General features: G+C 37.5%; 1 protein-coding gene across 25 annotated transcripts in view; it reads right to left on the bottom strand.

Annotated features, from left to right (window-relative positions):
- The window catches only part of NRXN1 (neurexin 1), a 715,706-nt gene that overhangs the window by 349,796 nt on the left and 343,477 nt on the right, over nt 1–22,433 (bottom strand). For 16 of the 25 annotated variants that reach the window (XM_069799893.1, XM_069799895.1, XM_069799904.1 and 13 more), the window contains 2 exons: nt 9,236–9,409; nt 3,517–3,636 (listed from right to left, as the gene is read on the bottom strand). In XM_069799893.1, coding sequence (XP_069655994.1) covers nt 3,517–3,636; nt 9,236–9,409 — 294 coding nt within the window. Of the gene's footprint in view, nt 1–3,516; nt 3,637–4,598; nt 4,626–9,235; nt 9,410–22,433 lie in introns of all 25 variants that reach the window. The other 9 variants (XM_069799889.1, XM_069799890.1, XM_069799901.1 and 6 more) reach the window with 1 other exon arrangement.

The following is a 22,433-nucleotide window of genomic DNA, read 5'->3' as shown; positions in this document are numbered from 1 at the left end:
TCGTAAAACAAAGGAAAATGCCAAATCCTGCACCTGGGGAGGAATAACCCCATGCACCAGTACAGGCTGTGGCCTGACCAGCTGGGAAGCAGCTTTGCAGAAAAGGATCTGGGCATCCTGATAGACACCACGTTGAACACGAGTCAGCAACGTGCTCTTGCGGTAAAGAAGGTTGACAGCCTCGTTGGCTGCATTAGGAAAAATGTCGCAGAAAGATTGAGAGGTGTGATCCTTCCCCTCTGCTCAGCACCGCTGAGATGCATCTGGAGCACTACCTCCTACTGCTGGGCTCCCCAGTGGAAGAGCAGGATGACCATACTGGGATAAGTCCAGCAAAGGGCCACAAAGGTGATTAAGGGCTTGAAGGATCTCTCACATGAAGAGAGGGACTGTTCAGCCTGGAGAAGTAAAGGCTCAGTGGGGATCCTACCAATGTTTTAAAGTACCTGATGGGTGGGAGTAAAGAAGACAGAGACAGATTCTTCTCAGTGGTGCCCAGTGACAGGACAAGGAGTAATAGGCACAAACTGAAATACATGAAATCTCATTTAAATATAAGGAAAACATTTGTACTGTGAGGGCTACTGAGCACTAGCACAGGTTGCCCAGAGAGGTTGTGGAGTCTCCATCCTTGGAGATACTCAAAACCCAACTGGACACAGACCTGGACAAGCTGTACCAACTGACTCTGCTCTGAGCAGAGGGGTTGGACTAGATGATATCCACAGGTCCCCTCTCACTTCAGCCATTTTGTCACTCTGAAATTTCTACTCAAATATATTCCCTGAGAACCGGTGGAACAAAATAACAGGGAGGTGCGGTGGGTTAATCCTGGCTGAGGGCCCACTCCCCCTGCTCTGACCTTGGCGTTCCCTCGGCTGTTTGACACTCTTTTTGTTCCCCCCTCCTTCATCTGTCCAGCATTTTGGTAAGAATGGCATACTTTCTAAGCATGTTTTCACAGATGTGCCCCCAGCTTGGCCGAGGGACTGAGCCGTGGCCAGTGGTGGTTCCGTAGGAGCTGGCCATGCCCGGCATGGGGCAGTCTTGGCCCGTCCTCACCAAGGCCACCCTGCAGCCCCCCGCTGCCAACATCTGGACATGGACATCCAATACAGTCTCCATAAACTGGCTACTTTTAACTGTTTCACTTATGACCGCTATGTCTACCTGTGAGATTTGGATGTCCCGAATACTCCATTTTACATAAAACAGTACATTCAAATGTAAAGTAAGCCAAGGACCTGTCTGTGTAGCAATACTGGGTTGGATTTTGGGTTGGGTTCCGTCAACCAGCATTGCTCCCTCCATGTGTGATCTGCAACAGAAACCTGCTCGCACACACCGCTCAGGAGCATGCCTACGTCCTTCTGAAGGAGATGTGGTTTTCAGCAACAAGAGGGGCTATTCCAGACCTGTCCTGAGATAATCTTTCTTCATGTGAAGAGAATTTGTCTTACTTCAGTGCTGCAGAAGTTTAGCCTGTGGTGTGCAGCCTATGCAAGTTACTTAAAACTGTAGTAACATTTCATCGTTCCTCTTCCCATTATGCTCTTCCCAAACACAGCAGAGAACAGTCTAGGAGCATCTAGATGACACTGAGATTACAACATCATTTCTCCTCCTTTCCCTCACACATACCATTATGAAAAATCTCTCTCGTTAGATTTGCTTTGCAGATTTTTGGTATCTGAACTAAGCCGAGGAGCCAAGATAAAGCAGAAACCAAACATACTATATATACACCAGACTCTGTATTCTATTACAAAACATCCATATCTAGGATAAATTTATATTTCATGTTTGTGATAGAGGAACATTTAAAAAAAAATTATCTGGGAAAAAAAAAAAGTGGATTTGGCAGCCCTGTACTGAAGGTACTCCTTTACCATCATCAGAAATAATATATTGAGAATTATCTGATTGTGTGCAATGTAGTCCATAATGTTACCATACAAATGACCCTTCACAGATAAATATCTTTTTTACGTAAGTTCTTCAGTTCACCAAATTTATGCAAGACCTATCACTTGAAGAAATAATTCATAGAATATTCCAGGTCCAGACATCAGTTACTATAAGACAAATTTATAAACAGAGTTTTTCCTTTGTTAGATGTGGAATATATAACTTCTTATTCATAGTTTCAGTTACTTTTTGAAGAACTCAAAGATCACAGAATAACAGAAATAACAACTTAAAAGTAAAATAGAAACAAATAATTTCCTCCTGTAGCAGACAGGGGGACTGAAATCTTTAAAAATAAATGTTCAGCAGTATGACTAATCACTCACATTGCTGGGAAGGGCAAATTCATATACATAAAGTAAACCCAAACCTGTGCTCAAATTATCAAAAGTTTTTTGATACCACATTTCATTTCTACCATGAGAGCAACTGCAGAGAAACAGACTGAGATGAGTCCCTTTCATAGTTTTCAAACATGGTCAAGAGTAGAAAAGTGGAACTTTCACGAGAATAATTAATGTAGCTTTTACACATAATTCATTTTCTAGCCTTGTGCTAGATACAATTTGAGCCAAAAGCTTTTCAGATTATAATTATCGTGTTATTTCAGGGTTTGTCCGAGAAGGTACACCTTGCTGTAGAGTGGGAACCAGAACAAGACATAAAAATCCAAAATGCTTGACGGTTATATCAACACTTTCTACCATCAGTCATTCATTCAGATAAATGTATACAAATAGAAATGAAAATGCTTAGCCTTACAGAAATTCCCTCTTCATATGGATATAAAAATGTGCAACATTTGGATATTTCAAATGCGATGAGTTAAAAAGAAAACTCAGTAGCTCGCTTTAATCAGCTACCGTGGATCATTATGGCTCTTGCATTACTATTCTACTTTCACTTCTGCATAATTCTATTTAGATCAATAAGGCTAGATTGGAATAAAACTAGATTATGACACTGGTGAATCAGGCCCCTTATTTTTGACACATTTAAGCTTTTCCTGAAAGACCAGATGGTTGGTGTATGTTATGTAGTTTTATTCAGATGAAATTTAAAAGAACTAAAATACTCAGCATGCTTTTATTATTGGCATGCTTAGTGTGTCACCTAAAGAAATCTACAAAGGGAGATAATGAGCCTTGTCAACTGTTTCACAGTAATTATAGCCCTCATGATATAATGCTACAAAATTACAATATAGCTTAAGATAATAAAATGTAAAAGGTTTTTTCAGTTGGGAAAAAAAACATTTGTAACATTTATGCAGGAAAGGGATTATTTCAAACAGGTAACCATCAGTATATTAGACATGCAATCAAGTGTAATAAAGCCAATTCTGTCCGCGTTTGAAACTGCACATTGTCCAAAATTTATACTGTATATTTTAGCTATGTTCTTCCCACAAGCCTCACAGATTTTCACAGGGTTTGCCAGTTCATTTAAATATCTAATATGAAAATAACATAAAGCTTCAGACACTTGCTTCAAATATTGCCTTCAAGCTCTCAAGCATTCAGATCAGCATTTTTTTAGCGTACTTACGGTCATTGCATAATGGTCCACTAAAGGAGGTCATACTACAGTCACAACTGAATCCATCCCACTGCTGTAAGCACACTCCCTGGTTCGCACATGAATCCTCTTGGCACGTTGTGCTGGGGCCTGATGAGAACATACAAAAAAGGACTTGCACTTTGTCTTCCAAAGAAAGGTATTTCTCGCTGGATCACATTAACTAGCTGCCAACATCTCAAATCAAATGAGCAAAGAGTTACCAAGTCGAATGCACATAAACTTGCTGATTTTGAAGCAGCATGTAATATTAAAAGGGTGCTTTTGCTTTAGTTTTAAAGATTGAGGAGTCAAGCACACAAGAACGAACAAACTGAAGCAGAGTTATTCCAGGTCCAGTAGGAATGGTAACTTTGTCGGAAGTTATCTGTTAATGTCGTGTCAGACCATTAACTGGCTAAATGTTTTCTAAAAACTTTATTATTTTTTCCTGTAAATACATTTCAAACAGCAAAGCCAGATGCCACAGAAAGCAAAGCTCTGGGAGATGAAAGTGAAGACTGGAAAATAAAATTCAAAACAAAATAAAAAAGAAATAATAAAATGAGACTACGCTATACGATGCTTTTAATCCCACAAATTATTTTAAATGATTTAGGTCTGAAATTAAGAGGAGTTTGGGATTCTTTGGCAGGAATGTTGGCAAGTACTGATTCACATGCTTCGGGGATCACATGCAGGTTCCTTTTTCATGGGGAAATGCAGAAAATCAGACTAATGAACTGGCATGCCAAAATGTGACATATGCATGAAAACAAAGCTACTCTATTGCTAAAGAATCATAACTAGACTACTAAAATATAAAGAAATTTGAAAAGGAATGATCAAAGCACTAAAGCAATCACTATACAAACATATTCAAGACTGAAAGCCTTTATGCAAGCTAGGCTGGAAAATGAAGTTTCATGTAGCCCATTGTTTTAGAGGTGTGAAAGACAAAATCTGAAACAAAATAACACACTTTAGTTCTGCAATGTACAGAGCGTTTATTGCAGAAATCCAACTGTGCATGGGGGGTTTCAGTCTTGTTTAATACACATAGGGCTATCTACCTTGCAAATCAGCTTTCATCAATGCAACTTTGTCAGCAAAATAAAAAAGCAAAATATATTAAATGTTAGTAAGCAATATTGAAATGGCAGCAAACACAGAAAAAAAACATTCAGAGTAAAGTGCATGCTGCTGTTAAAGAGAGAAAGAAATGCCATATAATGCAAACAAATTAATGCTAATAGCCATAAATCTTCAGGCAAGCCAAAATAAGAAAGCCGTAATTTGCCAGTATTTTACTACAAATATAATGGTTAATTGAGCTGATGACATGTAATGAAGGAAAATTAAAAGTTGGGTTTTTTTCTTCCTTGGATAGATATGAATGCATTAGCAGAGTAAATGCATGGCTGAATCCTGACTAGCCATTTGTCATGTTCAGATACACTGAATTCAAAAATAATTAGCACCGTCATCCTCTGTGGTCTTTCTTTTTTCTAGCCCTTTCTTCATGACTGGTGAATGAAGACCGAAATACAGACCGTGAACTACAGATTACTAGGAGCTCTCACACACATTTCACACTGACTCCTGATGCTACAAGGAAAAATTTGGTTCTGGGATTATAAAATGGTCCTAAATTGTTTTGGAGAAGACACATCAATATCCATTTGAAACTCCCAGTGTTAGCCTTCGATGACAGGGCAAAACTGGTCCAAAGATTATATAAATAGCCTAAATCATCCTGTGGAGAGAAATCCACTTAACCCTTCTTTCATATTCTGACTCCTTCAAACATCTCAGTGTGGGATTTTCTTTTGAGTTACCGGTATTTTAGAAAAATCCATATCAATATGATTTAAAGACAGTTCAATGGCCTCTTGCTTTAAATGAGGCTGTGCTCGAGCACACCTCTGAACCAGGGTGATTGCAAATGAGGGCAGTGCACACTGCTTCCCTGTTTGGGCAAAACTATTAACTGTCCTATTTTCTCCTGTTCAAATAATAATAATAATAATACCTATAACTGATTCACTGCAATAGGTAGACATAGGACAGTGATTTCCTTTTCTTTGGAGTTTTGAGCCCAGAAGTTTAAACATTTGGGCATTACATCACCCTCTCTTGAGCTGGGGATTATAATGACAGAATCCCGTAGCTGACAAGACAAGACACATTTTTTTCTCACCAGATTCTGCTACTCAGAAACTTTACAAAGATGAAGTGAAAATATCTGTAGGTGTTTAAATGTTATATATTCATGCATTTATTTACACTTTAGTTATGCAATGTTAAATTTCCTCATCTTTGCAAAAGTAGAGCAAAAGTCACAAGGACTTAAAAGTACATAAACTGCAGGACCCTGTAGGCACATTAAAAAGTGCATGTTAAAACACACATATTTGGAAAAAATACAGTTATGATCTAGTTAAAAAGCAGGGTATTTTACTTTTTATGAAATAGATTCTTAGCGCTTTTGGCTTATCTATAGTAGTAATTATTCAAAAATCGCCATCAAGACTAGCTTACATGTAAGAATTTTTTATTAAAAGTAGGCTTTTTTTTTTTAAAGAGCAGAGGAGGACTGTTTAATGTCAGTAAATACTATAATATCTACCATAACAGGTTCATATTTTCCTATATATATTACAGAACTAAGCTATTTAAAAAAAATACTGTAATACGCTCTTCTCAAGCACTCACATTTTGATTCACATTCAATTTAAATATTCTAATTTATTCAGTCTTCACTGCAGACTTTTTAATTGAGGGCTTACACGTTATATATCACACAAAAAGCATTATTAAGTAGCATGTTCAATGTTTTACTGCGTATTGCAAAAACAAATTCCATATTTCACCACCAAGAATCTTCACATATGTTAATACTTTGAAACTTTTCATATAGTACATTTAATATGCAAATCATAATATATATGCACGTGCATGCACACAGTGCATTTTCCTCCTAAATAGATTAAAACTATGTTTTTATCATTCTGTAATTTCTATAATTCTGCTTTATTCAAAATGTGTTAAGAAAGTACAATGGATTTGACTGGAGAAAAACAGGTTGGACACTTACAACCTGGCTCTGGGGTTTGCTGTTAACAATTTGAAGAGCTAATTAGCATATTTATGTTTCTAGCTGTTAGTAGTTTCTGTTCTAGCCATTGAAAATTTGTCAACAAGGTAGATTCAGCCAAGTGTAAATTATATTCAGTGCTCAATGATAGAGAACAGAGATACCTGTCTGCCTGTGGCTGAAACTTTGAAATGCAAGCCTTACAACTTGCCACACCAATCCCACGTGTGGGTTTGCAAAAAATGTTTCAAAGAACGAACTTTTAACATGCACTTATGACAGTAAAGTTATTGAGAAATATCACTACTTAAAGAACAAAATCCTAACAGAAAATTAACTGGTAGTACATCATGGCTTCACAGTTTGACAGAGGAGAGAAAAAGAGCTTTCACCCCAGTTTGTTTTTTTGTTTTTTTGTGTGTTTTGGGGTTGTTTTTTTTTTTTAATACCAGAAAGGTGGGGAATTCAATCCCATAAGAGTCTGAAGAACACCAAATCCAGGTGCCTCACTTCTCCGGAAAGGTTTTGCAGCAGGCTGATGCCTTAACAAAGGGCATATATCCACCGGTACAGCCAGCTGTCTTTTGGATCAAGAGTGGCAGCAACTAGTACTTATTGTTTTGAAATTACTTCTGCTGCTGCGTCCTGAGCTCTTTGGACTCGCCATCTCGGGGGACTTACAGAGCTTACGCATCCCCTTGCAGCATGAGATAGATGCGAAACTGCTCAGTTCCGTAAGGATGGAGACAGTCCCGTCTGCACACAGCAGCAGAGCTACGGGCAGCTTGAGGCATACAAGAGACTGCTAGGAGGCAACTAAACTTGCAAGTGACTTAAATCATATTTTAGGTGTGAGAATGTTTTTTTTGTACATCTGATCCGTGATCTGCAGACAAGAGACTGACAGATGGGTCAGACAGGAAGACTTGAAGTAAACAGGTGAGACTAAAGAGTTAACTTGCAAGGGTTAAGCAGAAAAGTCAGAAGGGAATATTTCATTCCACGCTGTTAAAGATTTCCTTTTGCGGGCAAAAGACTTTTGATGAGGCAGTTCTCTGGGAGCCAGGCAGCACATCTGGTTTGACCATTTTGCTTGCGTCAGATGCTTTTGGTGTCAGAAAAAGCTGACTCTCCACCAAAAAGGACACTATTTGTATGGCCTTTATTAAATTGTTGGTAGCTTTACTAAATTCACTGATAGCTGAGTTGTGCCACTAGTTTAAAAGGTGAACGTGCAGTCTAGGCCTGTAGCAATATTTCTTTGAAGTACATAAAATTCATTTAGGAAATGACATAATTTCAAAAGAAGCTATGAAATGCATAATGGAATTAAGGCATACTTTGACTCTCTGAAGGGATGGTGCAGGCGTGGAACTTGCTAACTTCATTGAGAAAGCAGAATCTAATTTTCCAAACTCAGTGACAAACTAATTTATACATAGTTTTCCATTCCTGATAGAAATAAATAGACACTAAAGCTACAGAATAATAAGTTGTGAGTTTTACATATTTCTATGTGCTATCAATAGAATTTATACTGTTAACTACAGGTAGCGGGTAAAGAACAAGAAATTTCCACCTGTATGAGCATACTGTATGCAAAATAGGAGACAAAATTTATCCACCAGAAAGCTTTATCTCATGAAGCTTGCGGAAACCCCCCAGCTCAGCTTGGATTTTTTACAGTGTCTATTTGCAAACTTAACAAACTTGATATCAAAATCATCAAGTTTCCAACTTGAAATTCTACAGTGTCATTTACACATTTTTCTGTCCAGAGAAGAATGGCACTTGAGAGAGGGAAGAACACATAAAATTGAACATAGACACAAAATTCAGAATTATGTGAATAATATATATATGCAGGGACAGAGAATCGATTTAAGTTATTCCATAAATCATAGTAAAAATAACGTGGGATTAAATGACAGCTGGAAAAATAGCTCGAGATTGACACCCCTGAATTAGAAATACACCTCTTCTAATTCTGTCCTCACTTAAATTCCGTGATATTCCAGATGAGTCAATAAAGACATAAAAAATGTGAGATAAAACATATTTGGCTGTTACTGATTTCAGATAGGAAGGCTCATGACAATACAAATCTCAGGGGTGAGAAAAATAGAGAAGATGGAAGATTGATCTTAAACAGTTTCATAAATTAGCCTTGAATTAATCAACTCAATGTTTGCTTTAAAAATGGAATTAATTAGCTAATGTCTCAGCATTAGCTAATGCCTAACTGAAGATATAAAGATATAAAGGACTTCATTGAAACTAATTGTTATTGTTTCTATCATTAATTAAAATACATCAGAAGTAAATGAAAAACATGCAAAATATCTTGCCACTGGAGAAGGATGGAACCTATATTAAACATTTAAGAAGTTAACTCATGTTCTCAGATCAATCTCTGTGCTGTAGGGCAGGCACACACTTGTCTCCATAATACTAAAAAAAAAAATGCAGTCTTTATGTAAGAAAGGGTCAAACAAGATCAATTAGAAGCAGGTAAAATATAGTCTCTCCACATATGGAGTGTACATATCAACAAAACTGCAGGATTTGCACAATACTTTCACTATGCTATAAAAAAATCAGCACATTTAATACCTTCACATCCTCTTTCTATTTGCCCATTGCAGAAGAGAGCATCTGAGATAAGATCAGGGAGCCGTCCATTCAAGTCAACTGATGCAAGGCAGCCTTGGAATCCCTCTTTTGCATGCACCAGTTTTGGCAAGGACTTATACATTTCTTTGGCCACTCCTCCAATATACAAATCACCTGTTAAGGAAAAATAAATATTAGATACAGAAAAAACCCGTGTAGAATCTTTGACCTGTTTGATCGTCTGGCCTTTTTGTGCTGAATGACAGGTGTATCAGAAAAACATTCCTCAAAATAAATGTAGACGAAAGCACTGAGAGCATATATGATGTGAAAAGACATCGCAGGACTATATTTTTTCAAATGCATATGTAGACTTCACATCTGTATGACTAATTACTTCGAAGTAACTGGACATGTTATTTATGTGCCGGCTTACATAGACAGGAGAAATTTCACAGATGAGGATTCAGTCACAGAATCTCCATCTAGAAACACATCTAGCACTGATGCACGTTGTTAGCACACTCAGGGAACGTGACCACAGATCGTCTCGATTATGGATCCAGCACACTGACATTTATGGCAATAAGCGGAGCACCAAGATCCACTTGAAGGCCACACATCCAAAACAATCCATTTAAAAGCACTCCAAGAAATAAAGGGTTTAGGGACACATCTAAGGAGAAACTTAGGGATACCATTGTTAAGCGGTGAAATAACTGATTCTTCCCACCAAGATTCATACCCTGTGTCAGTCACGTGGGAACAGGGGGAAATTGATGCCTTAAAAATGGCAATCTGCACACTGAGCAAACACAATTTTATTGCCAAAAATAATTCTGACAACAGACACCTATTATAAACAGCTCCCTTTGACGAACCTCAGGCAACTTACTCGGGACTGAAAGCTAGTGCTTTGCCTCCTTTGAGTAATTCATAGCTCTGAGACTTACTTTGAAAGGACATAACTATAACTTTTCTCTTAAACAGCGAGGGGGAGACGCTTTTTTGTTTTAAAGCAATTCAGGCTGTGCCTTTCTTTCACGTGTTAGGTGTCTCTGGCAGGCAGAAGAGTGATCTTTCAAACCAACGCAACCTACCTCCCTAAAGTGTGCCTGAAGTGTCAGACTATAGGTTTAACTAGGTGCTTTCCGTACCTGCAGCCGAATATATGCTACAGAAAAGAATCTGAGCTTTGCTTGTCCAGAGAGGGGAAGCATGCTCAGCGTGACCACAGCCCTAGCTAAAAGCCTTCAGTCCTTCTCCCGGCAGGCAAGATGTGCTTGATTCCTTCAGTCATAGACAGAAAGGAATAAAACTGTGGTTTCCTACATCTTGCATGAGTTTATTGTCCTGCTCTGTTATCCTCTAACTCAGAAAAAGCAGCTGGCTTTGCAAGCTAGGTGTGAGTGCTCCGAGCTTGCTCTACAGGGCACACGGCAAGAGGACCAACCGTCTGAGCTTCCGAGAAGCATTAAACCTGTTTGAAGGAAGGTGCTTATGGGAGCATCTGACTCTCAAGCATCACCCAGGAACAAAATTCTTACTCTACCTACTCATTAAATCCTCACTGATGACGTGTTTTGCGCTAGCATACATTTTCAACAGACTATCTGAATGTACATCGTAATCTATGTTGTGCTTTCCAGTTTGTCTCCCAGCCTGGGTGATTCTGGAGCTTAGGCCACAGGATGTACCAAAGAGCGTTTCTGCATCACCTCAAATGCAAAATTGTTCATTTCCTAAGTGTCTACTGAGCTTTGTAGGCAGATTTAACAGCGACAGCACTCAGAGTGTACTAGCTATCACCGCTACCCCATGTGGCTAATTTTAATCTCCCTCTTATCGGTATAAGCCTCAGTCACACCTTTTCCTGGTTCTCCTGGCATACTCGCCTGTTCACAAGGGAGCACAATTTAGTGCTGTTTGTAATGGTTTACAGTTTGCCTGCAAGGAAATGGCCCGAAACAAACAAACGTCTATCAGACTGTGAAAAATTTTGAGTCACTACATACCAGCCTTAAAACTCAACTGTATTTGAATTAGTGAAATAGAGATAAAAAGCTTAGGACCATGCATATTATTAATCTTATAAGCCATGGAACCAAAAGTCTTAGCAACCTTTATACCATCATATACTAAGAAACCTCAAGCTTTTTCCATTTTCCGTAAATAATTTGAAAAGTAAGGTATTGCTTTCCTCTAGAGCTTTGAGGTACAGTATAAATCTCAGAAGCATGATATTAGACATAACAGAATAAAATATGGTGATCCATATGTTCCCACAAATGGGCTGTAATTCATTCACAGCAGAAAAACTTCTATATTTTTCAATCAGCTGAACTAGAAACAAAGTAAAAACTCTTGCCTCATGATAAAGGTTCTTCATCTTTTTCTCAGGTGGAACATCTAGAAAGTGAAACCCTTCAAAAGTGAAGTTCTGTGCTTTCAGTGATTGTCAGCTCAGAATGAGAGGTAATTCATCTCAATTGATTCCAACAGACTGAAAAGAGGGAAACCTCCAGAGAACAATACCCAGAAAATGACTCCTATGCTAAAAAGGTTAAACTTGGTCTATTGTGCATGACACGTGCAACCTCTTTTTAAACCTCCCAACATGTATACTGTCCAAATAACCATTTTTATTCTGTAATTGGTTAAACCTTTAAACCAGCAAACTTTCGGATTGATCCCCTGCTAATTCCTAAGATCCATCCCTCAAACATATTGAGATTACTGTATACAGTCATATAGCAACGGTCAGTTATGATGAATGGCTAGTAGAAGCCCAGGTCAGTGTGCCAGCATATGAACCTGAACTCAGAATATTTGCTCCTGAAAACAAACTCTGGAATATTTTCAACTAGGTATCATATGCACAAAAGTACGATACATTAAGTTGAATCTAAATAAACTGCAACTCTAATTATAGTTCCTTAAGACTATTGATAATTAGAACGGATTATTATATGCTATTGAAGATACAGTTTCCACAAAGACATGTTCTGGGTAGTATTTTAACTTTGTTGATGTTCAAAATAACTCGAGTTCTGCTTTGCGCTAGCTAACACATTACACTAATACATGTCGTATGTATTGAGCAGCCATACTGACTATGAGACTTCACCTTTTATAAAGTATATACAAGTATTTTTTATGACTATGGGCTAAACCTTTCCCAGATTTAATATCAAATATGGTTTGAGTTTGCTGCTGATGGCATAAACCCACACTTTCTCTCAGAGACAAAATTTTATTAACGGATAGGCTCTGGAATTAATACTCAGATTTTTAATTTTAAAAGTTATTTAATTTTTTTCACTTTTTTTTTTATATCTGCCATCACAAATGTTTTACATAGCTACTTTTATTTCAGTTAATCACATGCTTCATTCTCACATTCTTCTCAGTGAAGTAGTTTCCTACAAAACTCAATCCATTAGAAATTCAGATGAGACAGAATTGCAGAAAACGTTGTTAATGAAAATATTTGTATATTGAAAGTCCATTAGCAGAGGTTCAGAAAAGATAAAAGCTTGTCCCTGTTCCCACTAAAAGAGATCAGAGAAATCAACACAGTATGATACAAATTCTCAGGTTTGCTCCTCTTTTTCACTTCTTATGTAAGTACAGCTTTACTACTGGAAATGTTACACGCTCTAAACCAGGATTAATCCCCTGCTATGTATCTGCCTACTTACCCTTATGAATTACAGGTAAGGTATTTCATTAACTGAGGTATCACAGTTCATCAGATCAATACTATGAGATCATGACACTATCTAAACTAGCTGCAGCCTAAATGCAATGCTATCACAACACTGCTACCACTGAAAATGTGTGACCATTTCAGGAGTTCTGCGCTATGGAAAATGCAATTCTTCTACTTCTTCCTTTCAACAGATGCGCATTTTTTAAGTACATATAGAAAAGGATATACTTGTATTACAGTGCTAAGCATAGTTTCTGGAACTAAAGTTTAGCTATTACCTGTCATGCATGTACTTTCTTCTGGAGTTTATTTTGATTTTTAAATGTGTTCCTGAAAAAGTCTCTGGGTTTTTTTTCATAACCATCCTGACTACTTAATTTACAGAAGAAAATAACCAAATTATATAAAATATATCAACTGGCATAAACAAAGGAGCAGGTAATACAGAAATATGTGAGGGAATAGAGTGCTCCAAGATTTTGATTTGATCTCTGAAGAAACTTCAAATAAAGCACTTTATTTGAGAGCACACAGTACTTAATCTCACAACTCTCTTCTTACTTATATTAAGAGTCAGTACACAGAGTTATCCCCTTTTATTTAGAGAGGGAGGATTTTTTCCTCTCTTCATTTTTCTAAGGCCAAAAAAAAAAAGTATTCTACAGTGTTTCTCACTGGCATGTTCATTGTAGGCCAGAAGAATCAACTGGGAGGCAGCACTTTTAGAGCTATGCCTATAAATGACGGCAATAATAGTACTGGTCAGTTATATCCTAAGCACTGACAAAGAGTTGAGTTTAGTGGGTTTGATTTATGTCTTTTACAGGTAATGCAGATCTTCATTTACTCCAACAGGAGCTTTCCTATTTACACCTGTGTATCTCTTCTCTGACTTACAGCTAATTTGTGCTTTGAGGAACAAGTGAATTTAACACAGAAACAAACTGCTAGCTAATAAATGAACCCAAGTTCTCAATGTATTAATTACTGGAATCACACTTATGAAAAAATGCACAAACGCCACACAACAGTGAGTCACACACAACTGTTGGTGAAACAAATACTGCCAAATCCTTCTGTAATAACTCATCCTTTTTTTTATCCCAAGTCTCTATATTTCTTCAAAATAAGAACTTTTCAAATGCTAAACCAAAGAAATGTAAAATAAAAATTGAAGATGATGTTCTATTTATTTCTTTTCTGAATAAGTAGCAGAAGTATCTTATTATTTGGCACTACTGACATGGTTGGGAGGTCACCTCATAGACTTTCCTCCTTTCCTAATTCATGTTGACACCCAAGAATTCTTATGTGATACGTGCTGGTGGAAAAAAACTATTCACTTAATTTAATGACTACCATTGTTTTCAGGCACTAGTAGAGAGGAAATTATTATCCATGTGTTTATAATGGTAAACAGCAACATGTAAATACTGCTCAGGGAACAAGTAGTTTAACCAGGATATAGTTAGGCTTCTCTACTCTCCAAAATCTGTATGTTTTGTTGTACATATCTGGTGTTCATTTCCTGAGCACTATTCTTTACAAGAAATGAACACCATTCATTCAAATGTGGTTCAAACTATGAATGAAAACAACAAAAAAAAGAGGAAATAAAACAGTAGAAGGAATTGTGGGTTGGCTTTTTCATAACTCGTAAAGGCAATATCCCTGGAATATTTTTATACGGCTGCACAAAGGCATCTTCAAATCCATCAATCTCTCCAAAAGCAGACATTCTTTCCCTTCGTGTCTTGTTGTGCTCTTGTTTCTACTGTACTTTCAGCTATTCTCTTAATTTCTCTTTCATTTTAGAAGTTTCTCTGTTGTGTTTCTAACATCACATTGTACTAAATCACTACTACAGCTAGGAACAAGAGTGCTTCTGCAGTGTACTAGGGCGGTATTAGTCCCTGAAAAAGAGATGGAGAGCCCTGGCATAACATGGTGGGTTCTGAAAGCACAACAGCCATCTCCGCAATTCCTTTACTTGATGTATGAAAATACAAAGGAACATCTGGCTGTGGTGAAGCCAAAGTGTCAGGCACACTTTTCTCCAAATATGCTATTTCAAAATGATCAAGCATATAACAGCTTCTTCCCTCAGGCAGGCAAAGAGGAATGAATAGTGCAAAGACTGAGAAATACGATAGGGAAAGTCTAATCTCGAAAGAAAAAAAGTGCGCACTTTCTTCAAGTCCTTCATAAAATGGACTGTTACAAGATCAACAGAAATTGCTTTGTAGTATCTCGATAGTTGCACAATGAAGTACCAGGTAGAACTCAACATAAGAAGACCCACACAATCCCCACTTATGGTATTTTTGAGGCAACTGAAATGTGAAATTAAACTACTCTCACACAGAGTGAATATGCACTGACTTAAACACAATAGACAACCTCCTGATCTTGAATCAAGGGATGTTGTCTCAAATGAAAATGTCAGGTAGGCATCTAGATGCCTTTGACATTCAATGAAATATAGGACCCTACTTGTCCTTAATGACCTTCTCCCCTCTGCAACATACCTACCATTTACTTTGTGCAACAGGCAGAGTGGTGACACTTCTTTCAGATGTGGGGTTTCAACACACACCTTAGAAAAGGAATTGGGCCTGAATAGCAGATGAGTGGTGATTCTAGAGTGTCTCCCCACTTTCATTTTTTATGACCAAATGTTTACTTTTTGTTCCATATAAAAAAAATTATTTGAACTTTTAAAAATGTTAATGAAATATAATTGTTCTTTTTTAAATAAATCAAGAAGCCTGCTGTGATCATAACCCAATAATAAATTGAAGGACAGTTGACAAAGACTTAAATGATGCATCCACACAGTTTCTGCAGCACATACGCTCCAGCATATGGCTTTTCAAATCTCCCTTTGCGGTAGAGAATACGCACTTGCTGCGCATTCACAGGCCTGTTTGGTGCTAGAGCAAAGCATGACTGAATTTTGTCTACCACTTGCAAGGGCACTTGAGGGAAGACATGAACGTGTAAACTTAGTGTTTTATGCCCACTTATCCCAGTTATTCACTTCAAAGAGTCCATTCTGTAGCTTCAGTATTGATTTGTGGTTGAAGTGTTTTGGTTTTGATGTGTTTGGGTTTTTGTTGTTGGGGTTGGTTTTTTTTTAAGAAAAGTAGGCTTTTCAAATATTTTTCCTGCTGGAGTGATGAATTCCATCGCTTTTAGACTCTCTCTCACATAAGAAGGGAAAGGACGGCTAGTTTACTTGTCCAGGGTCTGATGAGTTATCTGTCCTTTCAAATACTTTGGGCAAGAGGCAGTTGTACGATGTGACAGGTGGTGCCTTCCGTCTTCCACAATCCCTGTACTGATAACCAAGCAAGGCAAAACTATTACAGGCAAAAAAGGGAATTTATGGGTTAGCATGTCACTCTTTTGGGAAGGAATATAGAAACTGATCTTGTCAGCCCAATTTTACACTGCTTTCAGTACCTTCCCTGAATACCCTATTAAAGGTATTAAAAAAAAAAAATCACCAGCACTGAAATGCTGGCACTGTGGGTTTTCTTCAGTCATCCTTACTGGCATATGGGACATATCATAGTTATTTGTCAAGAGAATTCAACTTTGAAGATATTTCCTCCTTTGACTGACACTGTTCTTCTTACAATTTCATTGTAGCACTGCACCCTAATCCACATTGACAGGAAAAAAAGGCAGTGAGGATTAAGAGGTACCAGAGAGAAATTACAGTTGATGGGTGCACCAGAAAAGAGCACCTTACAGATTTCTCTTGCCACCAATTTCTACGGCAGTCCACGCTGGAGATATACCTGCTGCTCTACCTTTCTCCACGTCTCCTGATTCCATCACACTACTCATAACCTTGCTACTCTCATAACTGCGTTGAAGACTTTGCGCGCTTGGTACAAATGTGCTTCTGTCTAGAAACTTCTCATGCTATTGCTACGCTGCTTGCTGTTTCACATCCCAGCTCTGCTGGACGTGCTCTCCACTTCTGCATTCGCCTCTTGGTGCTCAGTTTTCATTCCTGTCACAGTTTTTTTGCTCTGTTCAGAACTGATTAATGGTTATGCAAATATGCCTATATTTCACAGACAAGTAAAGCTGCATGATAGAAAGTGTGCTGGGGGGGTGGGGGGGGAGAAACAGCAATGACATGACCACGTCCTTAGTAGGTAAGTTTTCAACAGATACAAGTAGATACTAAAAAGGTAAGTGCTCAAGTCTGAACATTCCCTTAGATATCTGCAGGTTAAAATCCACCATTCCCCAACAATCTTGTTCTCAAACGACATGTATTCTCAAACAAGAAACAGTTACACAAAAATACTTAACGTTTTCTTGACAATAACAGTTCTCAGATTCCCAGCCACTTTATTTCTCTTTGCTTCTTCCCCCCCCCCCACCCCGAAGACTAGATGGAAAGTACTAGCATTGAAAAAGATTAAACAGATTTAAAACCAAAGCAGTCTGTTTGTCCAATGGACTGTGAGGAAAGTTGGTGATGCATGTTAAATGGTCAATAATAAAATCTAATTGCCATATAAATGTGTGTGGTAATCTATCTCCCACAGAATTGATGCTATGCCAATTACTCTGTATGAGGGGGATGGTTGTGGTGGAGAGGTGAGGCATTCAAGCACATCAAATGTCCTTCATTTCTTTCCTGTTCTGACCACTTTTGTACATTGTCTACACCTGAAAAAACAGACAAAAATCTAATGAAACAGGCATTTTCATGGCATGGTATACTCAGATTTCCCTTGCTCCTGACATTCTTCTGAAATGGTTTACTCACTCTCTACTTTAATAGCCAACACAAGCTCTTAGCAGAGCTTGTTTCCAAAACAGTGAGGAATTCCTCTTTCCAAGAGGCATCCCACACCTCAGAGATCATCCCCTACAAAACCCTTCCTTTAGCTAGTACTTTAGGCAAGATTCTCCCCATAAAGACACCAAAAAGCTGAGAGGTTAAACGTTCTCATTTTGAATGTAAGTTTGCAGAGGGAAACTTTTTATATAATATTACCAACCTCTTAGTCAAGACAACCACCTTTGGACTCTGAGGATATTACACAAAGCAGCTCTTTTGCAAAAAGGGCTGCTCAGTCAGAATACCAAGATCCATGAGGGTACCGTGCTCATACCCAAGGCAGCACATTTTGAAAACGAGTTTAGGATGTGCTTCTTGGCTGGGGGAGTGCTAGGATTCAGTGGGATGTACTGACACTAAATATCCAGGGGGGTTTTGTAAATTTTAAGAGCATACATGCTTCCTGTAGTATCCTTAGCCTAACTTTTACTTAGTATTCTAGAAGGGCTTGAAAGAAATTCCACAATCAGCAATGGTAATTACCTGCATGCAAACCAGCCGTAGGAATGTAGGCAAATCTATACACTTGTATGTGTGTAAGGGACTGAAAAGAGCAGGGGAGAAGAAGCAGAAAGCAAAAACTTTCTCTCACCATGGAGTGATCTGAAAGACTACTGCAATGTTGTTGACTTCACAGAGCTCAGCACAAGCACTAGAGTATTTTCTTTAATTTTTATTTAATCCAGAAGTACTGGAGTAGATTTTTAATTTTTCCCCATCTCATAACTTTGGAAATCTGGATACAATTTCTGAAGGCTTAGCATTACCAAAATTATTTTCACAGCCTAGTAGACAGCATAGCTGTTCAGAAGCAGGATGCAACAAGTTGCAAAGAAAGGAGGATAAAGGAATGTGCATTAGACCAGGTTGTCCTATCACTTACTGTTAATCTGCCCATATATTTTTGCTACATAGGAAGTCTCAAAGAAGAGCTCTCAGTTTTAAGTCCCTTATTTTTCCCTCTGGACAGAGGTTCATTTCCCAACACTATCAGGAAGACAACAGCTGCATTTGCCATTGTCTACTCCAATAGGTCACATTAGGAAGATCTATTTTCCGTTGACAGTATTTGGAACTCTGCATTTGGAACAGAACATTATTTCTGCATGAAGAGTTCACAGCCCACTGGCAAGGTCATTACAATTAGCTCATGCATGTTTATTTGAGAAATTTAAGCATTAATACTCATTCATTTGTACAAATTTGAGTTTTTATATAAAATACTTTTCTGTGCTTCTTAAAGCTTTGATTCTTAGTAACAGAAATATGAAGGATCAGTGGCATTAATATAGACCTTGTAATATAGAGAAGAACATATAATGCACCAACAATAATAATGGGCTCAATATAAGACAATGCAGACAAATATGATATGAAATTGAAACAATTTCAATTACCGTTGCTGGAACAAGAAATCTTCTTTATGATCAAGACTAATTTAGCTCAGTTTTGCATAGTATGAAAAACCTACTTTGACAGGCAAATGAAATATCAATAGATTAAGTGACTACTGCAAATCATCAATGAATATGCCAGGCTAGTAGATCCACTGATAATTTAGTTAATTGCATTAAAAGTTTACAAGGATGAATTAATTGCCAAGAGAGTCTTTATGTACATGGAAGCAGTATATTTCAGTGCATTTGTAAAACCACTGAGGTGGTACCAGAAATTAATATGATTACTTTTCTTTCAGATGATTCAGACTAGCCTGTTTTCGCATTATCAGAGAAAACGGCAAATGGAAAAGCAAATGTATACAGTAACAGCAGCCATATCTCACAAAGGAATAGAGGAAGCCAGAGGCCAGTGAAGAGCTACAGAAATAAAAGTAAACCAGACAAGAGGTCTAGACAGGTTTTTTTAAATCCAAGGAAGTTGATTCTGATGTATGCTCTAATATGAAGAGCATTTTTTGAGGATGCAATGATATAACAGCACAGAAATAACATATGACTTACAATGGACTCTAAAATTGACATTTGGGAAAGCTGTGTGGAAGAGGATGACAGTGAGACAAGTTGAAATTATGGATGTCAATTCAAAAAAGCAGGTCTTAATGTATGAAATGATGCACAGGCAACAAAAATAAAACTATAAATATTGAGTTGGGTAGGATTTTTTTTTTTTTTTTATGGTGATTTCCTTTTAAAAAGAAAATATAGTTAGCCCAATATCAAAATTGGGATGACTGCAGTTCATCCTGGAGGATACAGCATAGCTAGAAAGTTTGGAATAGGATGGGATACTGAAGTACTGAAACTACCAACTCCTAGAAAAATTTGTTAACTACTTATTGTTAAATCTAAAATAACAGCAGCATTCCTTAGCTTTTCATTTTGCAAGAGTGCAATATTTCAATTTTTCATTTCAATTTAAATTAAAAATGCTAAAATACTTTAATTTTCTGAGAGATACTCTAAGAGAATTCTGAGTGGATTTTTGTAGGTTTTTGTATGTTTGCTGTTTAAAGAAAGTGGGTGAAAACTTTGGGGATTAAAATAGTGCCTTATATGTGTAGGAGAGAAGCAAAAAGAAGATTAAACAAACCCTAGTAGGTAAGTGAATACAAAACCATGCTTGAGGACGTTCCTCCTCCTCGAAAGCAGATCATGTGTCTTCAAATATTTATTAAAAGGAAAAAAAAAAAGGTCCAACAGAACTCTAATTTCCCACACCACAGGAAGAAAGTGTAGAGAGGGAAGAGACATTACAGATGTTGTAATACCTACGGTCTGAACAAAGGAGATATCTTTTCTCTGGCAACAGCTGAGGAACAAGACCACAAGTCGAATTCCACTTTTGCTTGCATTTTTGTGCCGCTTCGAGGCTACTCAGAGCCCTCAGACCGTAAGAGCACAGCATTAAGTACAGCAAACAAGAATTCCCCTCCGCCCAACTCTTTCACTCTGCGAAGACCTTAAATTGTAGCCATGCTAACCATCTGAGCTATACTGAAAGCAGGACAGGGAATCTGCTCATGAAAGACATGAAAGGAAATTTGCTGTGTAACTGAATATTGGCAGGCTTGAGCTGCGTTGCCTTTGCTGTTAAGACTCATTTATCTTCACGGGTTATCTGCTAGAACTGCACCTGAGTACACTTTGCTAATTTTCTCTGCTAGGAAAAATAACACAGTTCTTGGAATCCAAACACAGACGTTTTTTCACTCATTTATTTGTATCCAATTTATAATTTACCCATCTAATTACAGCAATAATTAAGCTGGAGAATTTAATATAAGTGTTTCCACAGGTACCCATGCCAGTCCACTGAAATTGTACCAGAGGTTATGCAGGGAACCGACATCTGTAATAATGAACTTTCTGTGTTATATAGCCAAATCCTACACCCAAAAGGAAACATATAGTAGAAATTCTCTCCCATACTTTTATGGCAACTGTCTGCTTTCCCAGCCAACCAGCATGCTGTGCATGCTCTACAACACAATCTGTGTCATATCTCCATACCAAATTCACTGTGTATTTGCAAAAACCTGCATGTACGTGATTTATCTTTCCAGGATTAACTTGGATTTTAGCATCAGAAATCTGGTAACTCTACAATTACTCAGAAAGGCTGCAGATTCTGTGTTATCTGTACACATCTATATTTCACCTAATGCTAACTCTGGTTAAACAGAATTATTAATATCACTAGCAGGAAGTATAATTTTGAATTTGCTTTGTTGCTAGGGCTAAAATAATACAGAACAATGAATTAACCATAGCTGCTTGTATCGGTAAAGTGTATGGAGTGTTTATAGCATTACAGAGATGTGTCATCATAAGAAAGACTGACAAAAAATAGAAAAGAATGAGCCACAGGAAAGCATTTCAAGTGAATACAATGGAAGAAAAAACAATAATGAAAGGCATTTTTTTTTCTCCTTTTTAGCTAGCTAAAACATATCAGCTCAAACTCCCCCCAAATCCAATATAAATTCTCATGCTATATGCTGTATCATATTTAAGGGAAGCTGACTGAGCAAAATGTAATAGAATACATTAAAAAAATAAAATGAACGTACTACTATGAGAAGACAGAGGTTGAGGACCTGTGTAAGCTAGATCAGTTTGAGAAAGATGCACACTATACATTACTGTACTGAATATGTCAGGCTTGTTATTCTTTTACTAGGCACATTTCCTGGGTGGTGAACTAGAGAAAATCAGCATCTCCGTTCACCTTCCTCGCTTCAAATCTCAGTAAGTTTGGTCATGTTCTTCAGTTTTTTCCAATGGAATTCAAGGTTAGAAAATGCATCAGCTATGGATACAGTTTTACTTCAAAAGGGTAAAACAAAAGTAGAATTTTCAAAGTGAAGAAAACAAAGGAATGTTGGATTTTATAGGTTATCCTGACTGACGAGCTTTCCCTGTGAATGCACTAAGCAGTGCATTTAGTGAAATAACACTGCCCTCTAGTGCCTTTATTAAGCATATTGTTCAAACTGTTTTCTTAAATAAAGCAACGTACCAAAACACCGCGTTCAGTTTGAAAAAGATGTAGAATAAAATGACTGTGTTAACTTAGTTGTCAGTTCTTAACAGGATTGTTTTTCCTACTCATGTCTAATTAATATACTGGGAAAAAAGAAAACCAGATTAAATACA

The sequence above is a fragment of the Haliaeetus albicilla genome, chromosome 13 (assembly GCF_947461875.1).
Source record: "Haliaeetus albicilla chromosome 13, bHalAlb1.1, whole genome shotgun sequence".
In the NCBI taxonomy this organism is placed as follows: domain Eukaryota; kingdom Metazoa; phylum Chordata; class Aves; order Accipitriformes; family Accipitridae; genus Haliaeetus; species Haliaeetus albicilla.
The sequence above is the reverse complement of the archived record's forward strand: the minus strand, read 5'-3'. Positions and strand labels throughout refer to the sequence as shown.